The sequence below is a fragment of the Osmia bicornis genome, unplaced genomic scaffold (genome assembly GCF_907164935.1).
Source record: "Osmia bicornis bicornis unplaced genomic scaffold, iOsmBic2.1, whole genome shotgun sequence".
Lineage (NCBI taxonomy): Eukaryota > Metazoa > Arthropoda > Insecta > Hymenoptera > Megachilidae > Osmia > Osmia bicornis.
In genome coordinates, this window is record NW_025791458.1 from 778,788 (window position 1) to 791,831 (window position 13,044).

A 13,044-nucleotide genomic window follows, 5' to 3' on the forward strand; every position below is an offset into this window, starting at 1 on the left:
CTATCTATGTAAATTATAGCAAATTTTGACGATTCTTTTTAGTCTATTGAGTATTATCTTTCTTTTTTTCAACAAATTATAAACAAAAAGTCCTAATTCAAAGTGCATTTTCATTATAGACATACAAAACAATGGACGTGAAATATTAAATAGATTTTTTAGAATATCAATAAGAACAAAGGTAAAGTTTTTGGTAAAAAATGGTGTTTATGAAACGTTGATCTTTAAACGCCTGTTCTAATCACAATCATTAATGAATTTGGTGGAAAGTGGTGGACATTCGATAAACACCGAGATGAGGAAATTGATTTTTTAGCAAATGAACAGTTAATTCTTCGATCTGCACCACTGTGCGGCGCAGCAAACTCATCGTAAATGTAATTGACCAGTTTCACAATTAGTATACATTTCTGAGCGTTATTAGATCAAACGACGTCGCTTTTCAACACTTTAATTTACGATCTCGTTATGTCGCAACCGCGAAAAATTTGTCACTCGATTTTCTGATCCGGATTCTGAGGAGTAGTTTTTGAATTATTTCCCAAGTTGAACGTGTTGATGTGATAATACATCGTTGTTCTTGTACAGCACGTCGACTTATATGTTTTCTTAGACATACGGTAGGACGCAATAGTATTTGCACACCGTTTAAAACAGAATACCTCATTTAAAATTGGACTAAATGACTTGAGGTTTTTTGAGAAGCTATTTAAATTTTATTTACTAACAATAAGATATGTGCTTTTGCTGTTTTAAAAAATTATAATTTGTTGAAATCGTGAAAAAAAATAATGAAAGCTAATTTTTCAACTTTTTTGTGTGAGCCTATAATGAAAATTTAAAATGTCTTTCGTAGATGCAAATAAGTTGTGTGAGCTGAAAATTTCATCGAGATCGGTCAATGCACTTAGAGGTTACAAGTAATTAAAATTTCCTAAAATATACCAGCACATAGAACCAGCCACGTTCTTAGATGAAAAGTCGCGATTTTCGAAAATTTTAATTACTTATAACTTCTGAGTGTATTGACCGATCTCGATGAAATTTTCAGGATACACATAACATACTTAAATTTACAAATGTCATATTTTAAATTTTCCTTACAAGCTCAAATAAAAAAGTTAAAAAATTGCCTTTTACTATTTGTTTTTCCGATTTCAACAAATTGTAATTTTTTGAAACGATAAAAGCACATAGGTATCTTAGTAAATTAATTTGTATAGCTTCTCGAGAAACCTTAAGTCATTTGGGCCAATTTTAAATGAGGTATTCTGTTTTAAATGGTGTGTGAATACTTTTGCGACCCACTGTATGTTCAATCTAATAAATGATGCAAGACTGTATGTTCCCACACGTGATGCATTTTAGTATTATATGTAATTATTACACAAAAAGACTCTGTTTGTGTATTATAAATAAATTACCTTTGTGGCGGTTTAATTGCTCAGCGATAAACGATACAAAGTGCATTTCATTGCAACGCATCCACAAAGGAGTAACAATCGCTACATACTATCTACGTATGTAGTTCGTTTCTCCTTTAGAGAAGCGGTTCCCATCGACATTTGGGGATATTACGGCAACTTGAATTCCAACTCACCTCCAATACATACAAAGTTGAACTCGTAATATACCGACAATGAGATTCTCGAGGAGTATGAGAGTTTGATGCATACGCAACGTGTGTCGGTTAATGCACTAACCCTTTTACATACGGTTTACCTTCCACACTGTGAGATCATTTGTTTGGATAGCGCATCCACCAAATTGCAGATTGTATTCAATGGGTTATAGCGTTCTTCAAACGTCATGTTAACTTATCTTAGGTTAAGTTAGTTTTTTTAGAGGCGGGGGAGAGGCGTAGCCTATTTTTCGGTTTCAGTACTAGCATATTTAACTAATGTGACAGATTTTTAGAAAAATAGCAGTACATTTTTCAATTTTTCATTATTAATAATTTTTTAATCAGCAATGCTCAAAGGTTCAGTTTTAACGTCTATATCGCATTCAATAAGTGTAAACAGTTTAACATTAATCGTTCTCCTCGACGAAATGTTCATCATTAAGAAATTAACAAAAATAGAAGGAAATTCACAATTTCTTGAGAAAAAATGCTTTTTGCAGATGAAAGAAGTTTCCCCAGTACTAATTTACAAAATTCACAAAATTCTAAAATCTAGAATCTAGATATATAGAAATCCTCGCGTAATGATTCAAAAATTGAATCAAAACTACTTAAAATTAGAATATTTTCGTAGAATACTTTAATACGTGGGGAAGAATTATTATAGGAACTATTCATTTTTTACGTTCTCGTTTCATAAATCAATTGCGACAAGTTATACCGCATCATAGACCTCATTAAACTTTTCTCGTGTACAACGGTGGTGCACCATTACATTTTCGTAGACTAGTTTGTGAATTTTTAACAAAAATGTTCCGAAGCCAATGGATAGGACGTCGACCTGCACCTCATTTATGGCCACCTCATTCTCGAGACCTCGTACTACTCGACTTCTTTCTTTGGGGAGCGGTAAAACAGATTGCTTATCGATCAGGACAACCAATTATACCTGTGCAGTACCTAGAATTACGCATTCAAAGTGCTTTTTGCTACCAATAATCTATTCCTAATATTCATGAAAAAATTTACAAAAATTGGAAAACTGGATTATAGATCTGCTTATGTAACAATAAATGGTGATATAGGAAGAGATGATCAAGCATAAATTGTTAAGTATAAAATTTGACAGATTTCTTTCATAAGTCAGAAGAAGGAACTCAACAGAGGTGTTGTACCTAATTGTATCAAAATGTATAATTTTATCGATAATAAATAATACTTTTTTTTATTTTTACCATAATTTTGATATTTTATCCAATCGTGTATACAAGATGGGTTATTGTTCATTTCATATTGCTATACTTCTCTGTTACTAAAAACAATAAAGAAATAAAAAATTGTTAAATTCTGCACAACAATAATAGTTACAGCGAGTTTATAGAATCATAGCGTGTTTAATGGTTATTTTGCTATTTTTAAAAATTTTGATTTTATTTTCTACCTTATCTTGAATATCAGCAGGTAAGTAAACTTTCTCGGTCATATCATATTTTGACTATTATCGATTAGGCAATTTCTTAAGGTATTTGTTTATGTGCATATGAATGTTATTCGTAAACAAATGAAGATGTTATCGTTCAATTAGTCTCGATGCAAATTGCTCTAGAGTACTATGTTTATTAAAGTCTGTTAAACAGTTGTTTATCAGAATATGTTGACATAAGTTTTCCAAACTTAACACAAAAAATTCAAAAAAAATATTTGTGTATACCAAAAACTGGTCAATCGATATCTTCTATTCTGGAAAGAATATTAAAGTTTTAAGAGTTGAATAAAAAAAGATAAAGTAATTTAAAAGTGTTTATCGCTGTTCTTACAGCCATTAGTGCTAAAACCAGGTAAAGAGAGTGCTTTTCATGTTTGAAAGTAGAATGCAATTTATTAGAGAACGGTGAAGGGTGTCGAACCAAAACGGAGTAGGCTGGGAGGTAAGTCGACGAATTTTATATGAATATGTGCTCGGACTGTTAAATGAGTATATTGATAAAGAAGGTACCAGTACAAATACTTTTGTATTTTCACCTCTCCTATTAGAGCTGTTTCTCGCAATTTATTAACTACATCGGGTGATCAAATTATTATGAACAGATGGAAAACTTACATATTTTATGTTTCCAATGCTATTATGTATTCCATAAAAGTGAAATATACCCTTTCCAGTAAAAACCATAACAGTCTACCTAACTAATAAAAAAATTCCAATTTTACCGTGGCCTGGAAACTCACCAAATATAAACCCAATAGAAAATCTGTGGGAATTATTAAAGCGTCGCATTGCACCAGAGATAATAACTAACAAGCAACAATTGATTGACAAAGTTATATTCGTATGGCATCATGCCGAGACGTATTCAGGTAGGGGAAGGGTGGGTAGCCCCGGACACTTGAATAAAATACAAAAAAAACATAGAAGCAATCAATTTTAATCAAATTTCTCTTTCAGGTAATAAATATAGGGTCTATCTGATTCATTTTATCATAAAAAAAACCATATTTTTTAAATAACTTTTTAAATAAATCTGATTCATTAATACTTGCACATTGTTCATATGCCTAATCGTTATGAGTGATAGCATTGTATCAAATCTTCTTGGATTGTTTCTCCACAAACGATGCATTTGTGATGCTCTTGATTTTCTTGATTGAAAACATTTATTTTTCGTTTTCCTTTGCTTTGATTGTTTTTGATAGTTCTCCTACTTTTCGCGATAGTTTCATCCTTATAGGGAGACGATGTCAAAATTTCACTTCGCTGTGTTCTTCGTGAACGAGATGCGAAGCGTTTTTTGGAAGCATCAGGCAATGGTGAAATCAACTGAATTGCTTCTGTTAGATTGCTCGTTGAGGCTGTAGGTTTAGAAGAAGATTCTGTGGAAGCCGTCCTTGTAGAAAACTGATTGACAAATTCTAATTCCTGAACTGTTACATCAGCCATGGAAGCAGGTAAAAAATCGAAGGGATAAATTCCTGTGCACCGAAATCCGTTCTGTGCTATTTCAAGTCTAGCTGCTTTACTAAATGCAACGTCAACAAGTGCAGCAATATCGTAATCAGTAATCCATACAGCACTTGCCGAAGCATATGATGTTTTAAAAGGCTTGAAAAACGTCCTATCAAGCGGTTGGAGTTTGTGTGTCGTGTGTGGCGGAGTGCTAAGCATATGAATGCAATTTTTACGAGCATATTCTATTACAGCTAACTCTTTATGGCTAGCATGCCCATCTAGAATTAGAAGGACTGGGGTTTCCTTTGTAGGTTGCACATGTTGCTTGAAATGCTGCAACCACTGCAAAAATATATCTCCATTCATCCACCCGGTTTCATGTGAAATAGCAATGCTATCGAGTGGAGCTCCTATCATTAATCGACTAAGCTTATCCATCTTTTTTCTTGGAAACATAAACAGAGGTGGCACAAAATGGCCAGTAACATTCATTGCGAACATTACTGTGATATTTTTACCTCTTTCTGCAGAAATTAATTTTCCAACTTGTTTTTTTCCCTTTGAAAGACAAAACTTTGTCATTTTTATGGACATTGGATATACCTGTTTCATCTGTATTGTAAATTCTAGAAAGAAGAAAATTATATTTTTCTTGAAGCTGCTGAAGTTGATCGTAGAAACGATCTACTTGTGGTTTATTAAAATCAACTGCACGCGAAATGCTTGTTGATTCAACAGTTCTCAGAACAACATTTGGATATGTTTTCTGAAAACCATATTCCTTTCTCCTTGTTAAATCGATGAGGAATTTTGAAATATTCTGCCAAGTCGAAAGCTAGTTTTAAAAACTCTAATCTAGTTAATGGCATTACGCGGATGTCCAGATCTCTGATGTGGTTGTACAATTACAAAGAAAAATTGTCGTCAAATGTTTAAAGGTCACTTCATTACCGCTCTTTAATGCCTTTATTCGATCATGGAGAGTGCTACGCGACACATCATATTTTTTTGCGGCCAATCTTACTGTTAATTTGCCCTCCATAACGCTTAAAACAGCCTCTTTCACCTTATGTTCATTCCAGTTGCCTTTATTGCTAGTTCGTCCCTTAAATTGTGGCATTTCTATAACCGTATGCTAAAAAAAATATGTTTATATTATTAAACGCGTTAAAGTCGTATAAATTAAACCTTAACAAGGTTCATTAAAGTGTCCGGGGCTACCCGATTGACTTCATCCAACATTTTAGTCATTTATTTATACAATATGAAAGGAATTTAACTAAATGTTTCAGAATCTTAAAATGTATGAAATTATTAATACTAGAATCAGTAAAACATGCAACGGTACTTACCTTTAATAGGTAATAAGCGTCAATGAAATTTGATGGCGTTTGTAAACTCACCTTCAACGAAACTAAAACTTATATAATGACCTAATTTGCTTGGCGTGCATACAATTACTGGTTTGCAATTGTTTTTTAAGCACAGAAGCCATGTTGTCATATGTCATTTGTATTTCTATATGACGTAACAATAGAGATATAAAAATGTCCGGGGCTACCCGCCTTTCCCCTAATTATAGATGCCAAGGACGGCGTGACCAAATCTTAACATTATATGTGTTTTAAATCATAAAAGTTGTAAAATATAGCAATATCATAATAATAAAAATATAACAGTAAGTTTTGCAATAAAATGGGATACCACTTTAAGTGTATTTTCAATTCCATTCCTGATCACACTTTCCAAATAAGTGGTAATTTCGAACTGTTCATAATAATATGATCACCCACTGTAGTTTTGAAGATGCTTTGTTCAAAGATATTTTGCCTATGCCGACAGTTCAACGAACGAAGAAAGGAAAGAATTTTTGACATGCAAAAACTGTGATTCTCACTTTTAGTTCTAACAAAAGGGAACTAGAAAGTCTAAAAAGAAAAAAACAAAACCAGTAGAGAAATCCACAGAACTTAAAGATTACAAATGAATTCTATTTACAATCCATCGAAGATTGGGTTGCATGCCAACTTTGTGGACGTTGATCCTACAACCCGTGTGCAGGAGATGATGAAAATGATTCGGAAGAAATTCATATTTGCATCTATCGTGGAAATATTTCAAGGAACCATCTTCCCCCATTTTCGGTATCCCGTCGTATTCCGTGGTAGGGGTACAATGGATTTTCACTCCTTGTTTTCAAATTTAATAACTTTAAATTTTTATGTACCACGGTTCAAGTAATTAATCAATTTATATTAATAATAACCGACCGTTATTAATACTAACCAAATAAAAAAGTCAAAGTGATTAATTTGTAAGAATTTATCACATAAATCGGTAATTATTAATAATTCACAACTATTTTCGGTGAATGCAAGGAAAGGAGTGGAAAAATACACTTTATGCCGAAATAAGCAAGTAGCTCGAAACCGGCCAGTTGCTATTATTACGGATTAGGTGTACTATTCGGTTTAACTTTGTTTTTAACTAAGACAACTTTGTTTTGTAGTAATTTATAAAAAAATATGCCATTTTCTGTGGTATAGTTTTGCCAATAAAAATTATTGTGTCAAAATTTCTTTCTGTACAAAAATAAAGAAATAATTTATAACCAAGGTAAGAAATGTAGTATAAATCTCTTCATAAATAGTGGAAAGTAATACTATTAATTCTAATAATACCAGGACATACGAGTAATTGTTAATAATTACCGGTAAATATAATTATTACAATTTCTTATTTATATTTACCAAAAAACGCGGATATTAATCTAACCAAGGATCGATCAATAAGTAATCTAACCAACGATCGAGAAAAAAGTAATCTAACCGAGGACGATCTACGACCGGAAGGGCCTATACCGATCGCTGCGCATTTCCTACAAAAGATAAGTCACCATCGGACTAAACTACCTTGTTTTACAAGAAGGAGCAATCGCAGTTCCTCCATTCGTGAGCAATCATCCGTTATTTTCTCGTATAATATTTCTATTTGGTGTATCAAATTATTTCTGTTTCATATAAACCATAAGGTTACCACCTCGTTATCCAGATTAAAACTTGTGTAAACTGCGTTCGTCGACGAAATAAATTAGAAGACCTCAACTTAAGATGGTAGTCTGAATTTCGTTTTCATTTCAACTGACCGAAAGACAATTTCTCGGGTCCCTATAAATAGTGGCTCGTTACAACCGTAACATATGTATTGCTCAAGATATGAACCAAAAACTAAAGTATTAACTCATAATTATATATTGATCCTCAGTGCCGGCGTCGGGCAATCGTCCAGGGCGCTAGATCTGTAGAGGGCGCCGCAGTCCGGAAAAAATGAAAAAAATAAAAAAAATACAAACAAATATAAAAAATACAAAAATACAAAAAAATACAAGAAATAGAAAGAAAAAAAAGGAGCTACAAAACTTTCTACGTCCACGTCGTTAGCTCTGGGAAAAGCTAAAGGAAAGTTCTTGGAATTCTCGTATGCGTTTATTCATTTATATCCGTTTAGATTAGTAAAGCTGCTATATAGTTTAACAATTTTTACAATCTTACTACAGATTCATCGTTTCATATTATTACCTTGTCTTTTTTTCTTAAAAATTTTGAGCCACGATCATCTTGCCCAGGGAGCCAATATTGCTATAACCGGCACTGTTGATTCATAAAAACTTAAATAAGAGATATAATTATCAATTCTTTCGCAGTTTTGCTTAGCTTCTCCATCATGCTTCCTCTTTTCCCTTCTCCTACATATTTCCGACCGCGCCTCGCACTTCGGGTCTTTTCTCTTTCGTCCAATCTTCTTTCCATTTTAAAATTAAACTACATGATTATGAAAATGATAATGGATGCGTATCCAAAATCTTATTTAGAGCTTTCTGACTTTTCTGACCCTGAAAACTTCTGAATAAGCATTCATATGATATCCTACCGAAATACTGTATTTGGACCAACACTGTGTGTTGGTTCAACAACGTAAAACTCAGTATAAAAAAATTTATTTTATCTTCAGATATAAAAAGCACTATCTTCAGCATATTTTCAGTACTAAAGACTGTAACAACAGTCATAAACACTTTTAAGCTACTTTATAGAGGTCAACACGTACCCGAAAATTAGTGCACCCGAGCCTCCGGCGGGGTCGAGTGGGACAGCACATATACTTGTTCGGGTACCCGTAATTTCAGGCCTTACGAGCTGAAGGGATTTTTTCAGGTTATGGAGTTTGTTAGTTGGCTTGACCAGAGTTGTTTGGTAACACTGGGTGCCTTAGGAAATAGACACAGAGACGAACCTACGTATGGCTAACGCACGAAGCCACAGGAAATGTTAGTAATAGGCCTTGTAACTTGAATCATCGGTGAACCTCGAGCGGTAAAAGTACACTTTAGTGGTTTCTCTGAACAGGTTATTACAATTACACAACAATACATAAATTATAAATGTTCTAGATGTACCGTATCAGTAGTCAGTAAGGTCTGGGACTCAACAAAGCCTTTCGGTTATATCTGGGTAACTAAAAACTACTTTTTACAGAAGAGTATTGTGAAATTTGTAATGAGGACGCAGTGAAAAAGACATGAGAGAATGTTGTGCTTGTGAACATTATATTCCTGAAGAATGTATGGATTTGATCAAAAAAGACAGAGCAAATATCTGGTGTCCATGTTGCGTTTTTGATTAAATAAACCAGAATTAAATTTTCTTTGAAACTATGATATTGCCTATTTAAAAAAAAAATCTTATTTTTAAGAGTAGGCCTTATTAGGTAACACGACATCCAATCAGGCCTATCGAATATTTTTCACCAAACTCAAAATTCTGTCAAACTGATCAACTTTAGTCTTGACAATTTTTTAATATAGTATATAAAACAGCATGGTCTTTCATACGAAATATAGAGAATGCAAGAGCCGATTAAAAAAAATTAGAAAAATATTGGAAGCTTAGGGAGACCTTAATAATGGATAGCGGTACCTTATTCTCTTGTGCCGGAACTAGATTTACAACTTTGTCATAAGAAAAGTGAATTGAGTTTAAAGTGTTGACTTTTATTTGGTAACACAGAGTTTACTTTAAAGAAAAACAAAAAGAGCTTTATTCGTGCATATGAAATCTTAACTAACCGTCGCGCCTCACAAAAAAAACAAAAGGGAAAGGGGAAAGTTTGAAGCGCCGCATCTCGGTGCATAACGAATACTACTAAATTCTAAAGCGCGAAATTCAGTATTACTTTAACAAGTTTCGATTCCAGGAAGCAAGAATCTAATCCTTCTCGGTTTTAACAAAAGCGAGCAAAGGGGGCCGGACTGCAACGGTAAAATAATGCCTAACGGCAAACAATGTACTTTACGGTTAAGTGAAGCTCAAAGGGGACTTGAATACCTGATCTTGCAGAGATTTTCCGTAAACAAACCGTACTGACGGATACTGAACCCTTTCTAGTCTCTAACTAGACCGGAGGCGCCGTCACCGCCACCCTTTCATACCCAAAAAGTAGAGTAAAAAGAGTGGTGAAGACGTCGGTTACGCGGATCCAAGGCACTGCGCCCTTGCTTCGCGATGGTCTCAAAAATTGCAGAAAACTGACTAAATTGGATGTATGTAACAGGTGTTCTGGGACACCCTATATTTTATATCTGTCAAATGATATTTATCCAACGTTTCTTGTACATTTATTATCATCATTGTTTTATCAAAATATTACCACTTTATGGATTGTTTATTCATTTCTAAGATATGCTGTATACATTATACATTTGTATATAATTTATTAGGACTTTATTAATTGAATAATTGTTATATATAATAATTGTATTGTACAGAGATTTCAATAAAATGTGTATTTTAATTAAATGTAAGATATTTAATAGTCTTTTTATGGTATTCTATTACGAAATCTCTTTCAAATTAGAGCCCGCGCACAACCAGCAATATGGCGATCTATTAGTCATTAGATCAAAGGTGCCGACACGGAGTGAGCCTACTGTTCTTTCCTATACATACATACCGTGTTACAGGTTCTTGGAGGGGATTAGGTGGAGCCGACGACACAGTCCCCTTGCCCCTCTGTCGTTCAGTTTGTCGATGCTCGGCAACTTAGCGACACTGAATAGTACGCATCCAACTCCAAATAAGGAAATTTTCAAAGACGAAAATGTAACACGGGCCTCGAATATCAATTTGGTACTCGAATTCGCCTCGGCACTATAACTCGATCGGAGAGTGGAAATTCAATTCGGGAACCGACACTGCATTCGAAACATGATTTTTCAGATTTATCTTAAATTTTTAAGTTTGAAAGTGTTTTCATATGTCATCCTGTATAATCGGATGTATAACTGAGTTTTCAGTCTCGAGTCGAGCTGGAGTTCCGAATTGATATTCGGATCCCAAAATGACGGGTACTCGAACAAATTATTGTACTGGACTAATTTTCAGATACTTGCACAAGTTTACTATTTTACCTTCTTTTATTGTATTCTAGAAAATTCAAAGTTCTTGCTGAAAGAGGAGATATCGACTTACTAGTTTCAAATTTTGTGTGGTTCTTATTGATTCCGTCGCAATTTTTCCGTACTAGGTCAAACGTCACATTAATTTTGATGTATTTGCATCGCGTTATAATCTAAATTCTCTTGCATAATGTTAAGGTGAACATTCTGATTCGTAATTCCGCTGATAAATTTTAAATAACCCAATTTTGCAACATATATACCTACATCCCCAAAACATAACATTGCCACCTGCATATTTATATATTAAACATGATTTTTAATATTTTATTTATTAACACATATCTATATTGCATCTGCTAAGTATCTCACTACACGTACACGTTGTTACGACCAGCCACCTGAACGTACGTTAATCGAATTCTTCCCACGATCGGACAAACATCGTGTTACGACCACCCGCCTAAACGATCGATACTCGAACAATCGAACTCTTCACGACCGGACACCTAAATATCATATTACGACTTCTCACGGACACCCCACCCTGTCAATCATCAGCCCCTTCTCCACCACCAACTACATTATAAAAAGACCTCATCGGACATAAGCAGGCAGTTAGTCGGAATCATACTGTAAAATAAAGTGCCAAACTCTTAAAAGTACTATTCATTTATTTCTTAAAATCCTGTGAACTTTCTACGTGACAACGTGATCGGTTCGCCGGTTAAACGCAGATACATTCGCCAAATCGTAGAAAAGGAACTGTCTGACAAGGGAATGGTCAAAAGTGGATAGTTGCTCGCCCAGATTATGTTTATTCGAAAGAGCATGAAACGAGGAGTTATCTCATTTACTTTTGCATTTTATGAAATAATTATTTATTCATTTAAAAATCTGTGGAGGCATCGGTCAGGCCGGCTGGTTTTTACCAACCAAGTGAAGGGTTGCACCACGGAAGGCATTCTGTCGGGTGCAGTAGCTGGTGCTGGTCGCGTACGAATGGTGTGGATTACGCGAGGATCAAACGTGGGGACAGGGCGGAGCGTGCAAAGTGCTCCCTTTACCTCTGTGCCGTCCCGCTCGTCAACTTCTCATTTCTGCCTAGTACAAACTTATACATCCTTGCGGTAATAAATATTCATTAATTAAATATAGATGTATTCATTCACACACCCTCGTCATCGCCTCAAATTTGTGGAGTATACCGTCTTACAATAATAAGAACCAAAAAATATTACAGCAATTTAATTTATAAAAATAATTTACTAACCTGTGCGTGAATGTATTTGCTGTATCGTTTGCTGTTGATGACGCATATTACTAATAGGTTCGCGCAAAGGATACCAAGGCTGAGTAGAAGAATTAGAGCAGCGCGTAGTAATTCCGCTGGTCCTGGAACTGTCCAAATGGCTTCGGACGTGTCTCTTTGCCAACAACTACTGTTGCTTAACGCCGGTGGAAGCAGAATCGTCTGTTTATGCTCCATTTCTTCTTGATTTGCGTGCCTGGTATTAAAACACGTATCTGATCTCCTACCCCAAACGAGACGTTCGTGTCTCGCACGAGGCTGAGCTGATACACGTAAGTCTCGGCGAGATTTCATCTCTGCCGTACGGTCAGCCCCACTGAGCGCGATTGTCGACAATGTAAAATAGCCGCGTGGACTTTCATTGTTGCAAATCGAACGGTTCGTTTTATATTCTCGGTTATCGGATGCCTTAGATAGGACGCACCTTCGTACTCATTTAAACTTATAAATTGTTCGTTCAAAGATTTTTACGTTGCTGGTCACTAAAAAACTATCTTCAATTGGTGCATGATGTCAAGGCACGATTCTTTAGGTCGCGGTACCTGCAACACAGAAAAATAAAATATACATTGTAGGGCGATAAATATAGTATGGGCATATGTGTGAAAAAAGTATGAAAAAATATAGAATGTTTTTGAACGGGACCAATCGGGAGACATACTTTAGAAGACGCAAAAGGTTTCGTTCCAATTGGTCCATCCGTCTCGGAA

At 34.7% G+C, this 13,044-nt stretch overlaps 1 protein-coding gene across 1 annotated transcript in view; it reads right to left on the reverse strand.

The window, feature by feature from the left end:
• The window catches only part of LOC114881042 (trace amine-associated receptor 1), a 349,388-nt gene that overhangs the window by 221,582 nt on the left and 114,762 nt on the right, over positions 1 to 13,044 (reverse strand). The window contains exon 2 of the mRNA XM_046289948.1: positions 12,296 to 12,876. Within this exon, the coding sequence (XP_046145904.1) occupies positions 12,296 to 12,628 (333 nt within the window). The 5' untranslated portion in view covers positions 12,629 to 12,876. The remainder of the gene's footprint in view (positions 1 to 12,295; positions 12,877 to 13,044) is intronic.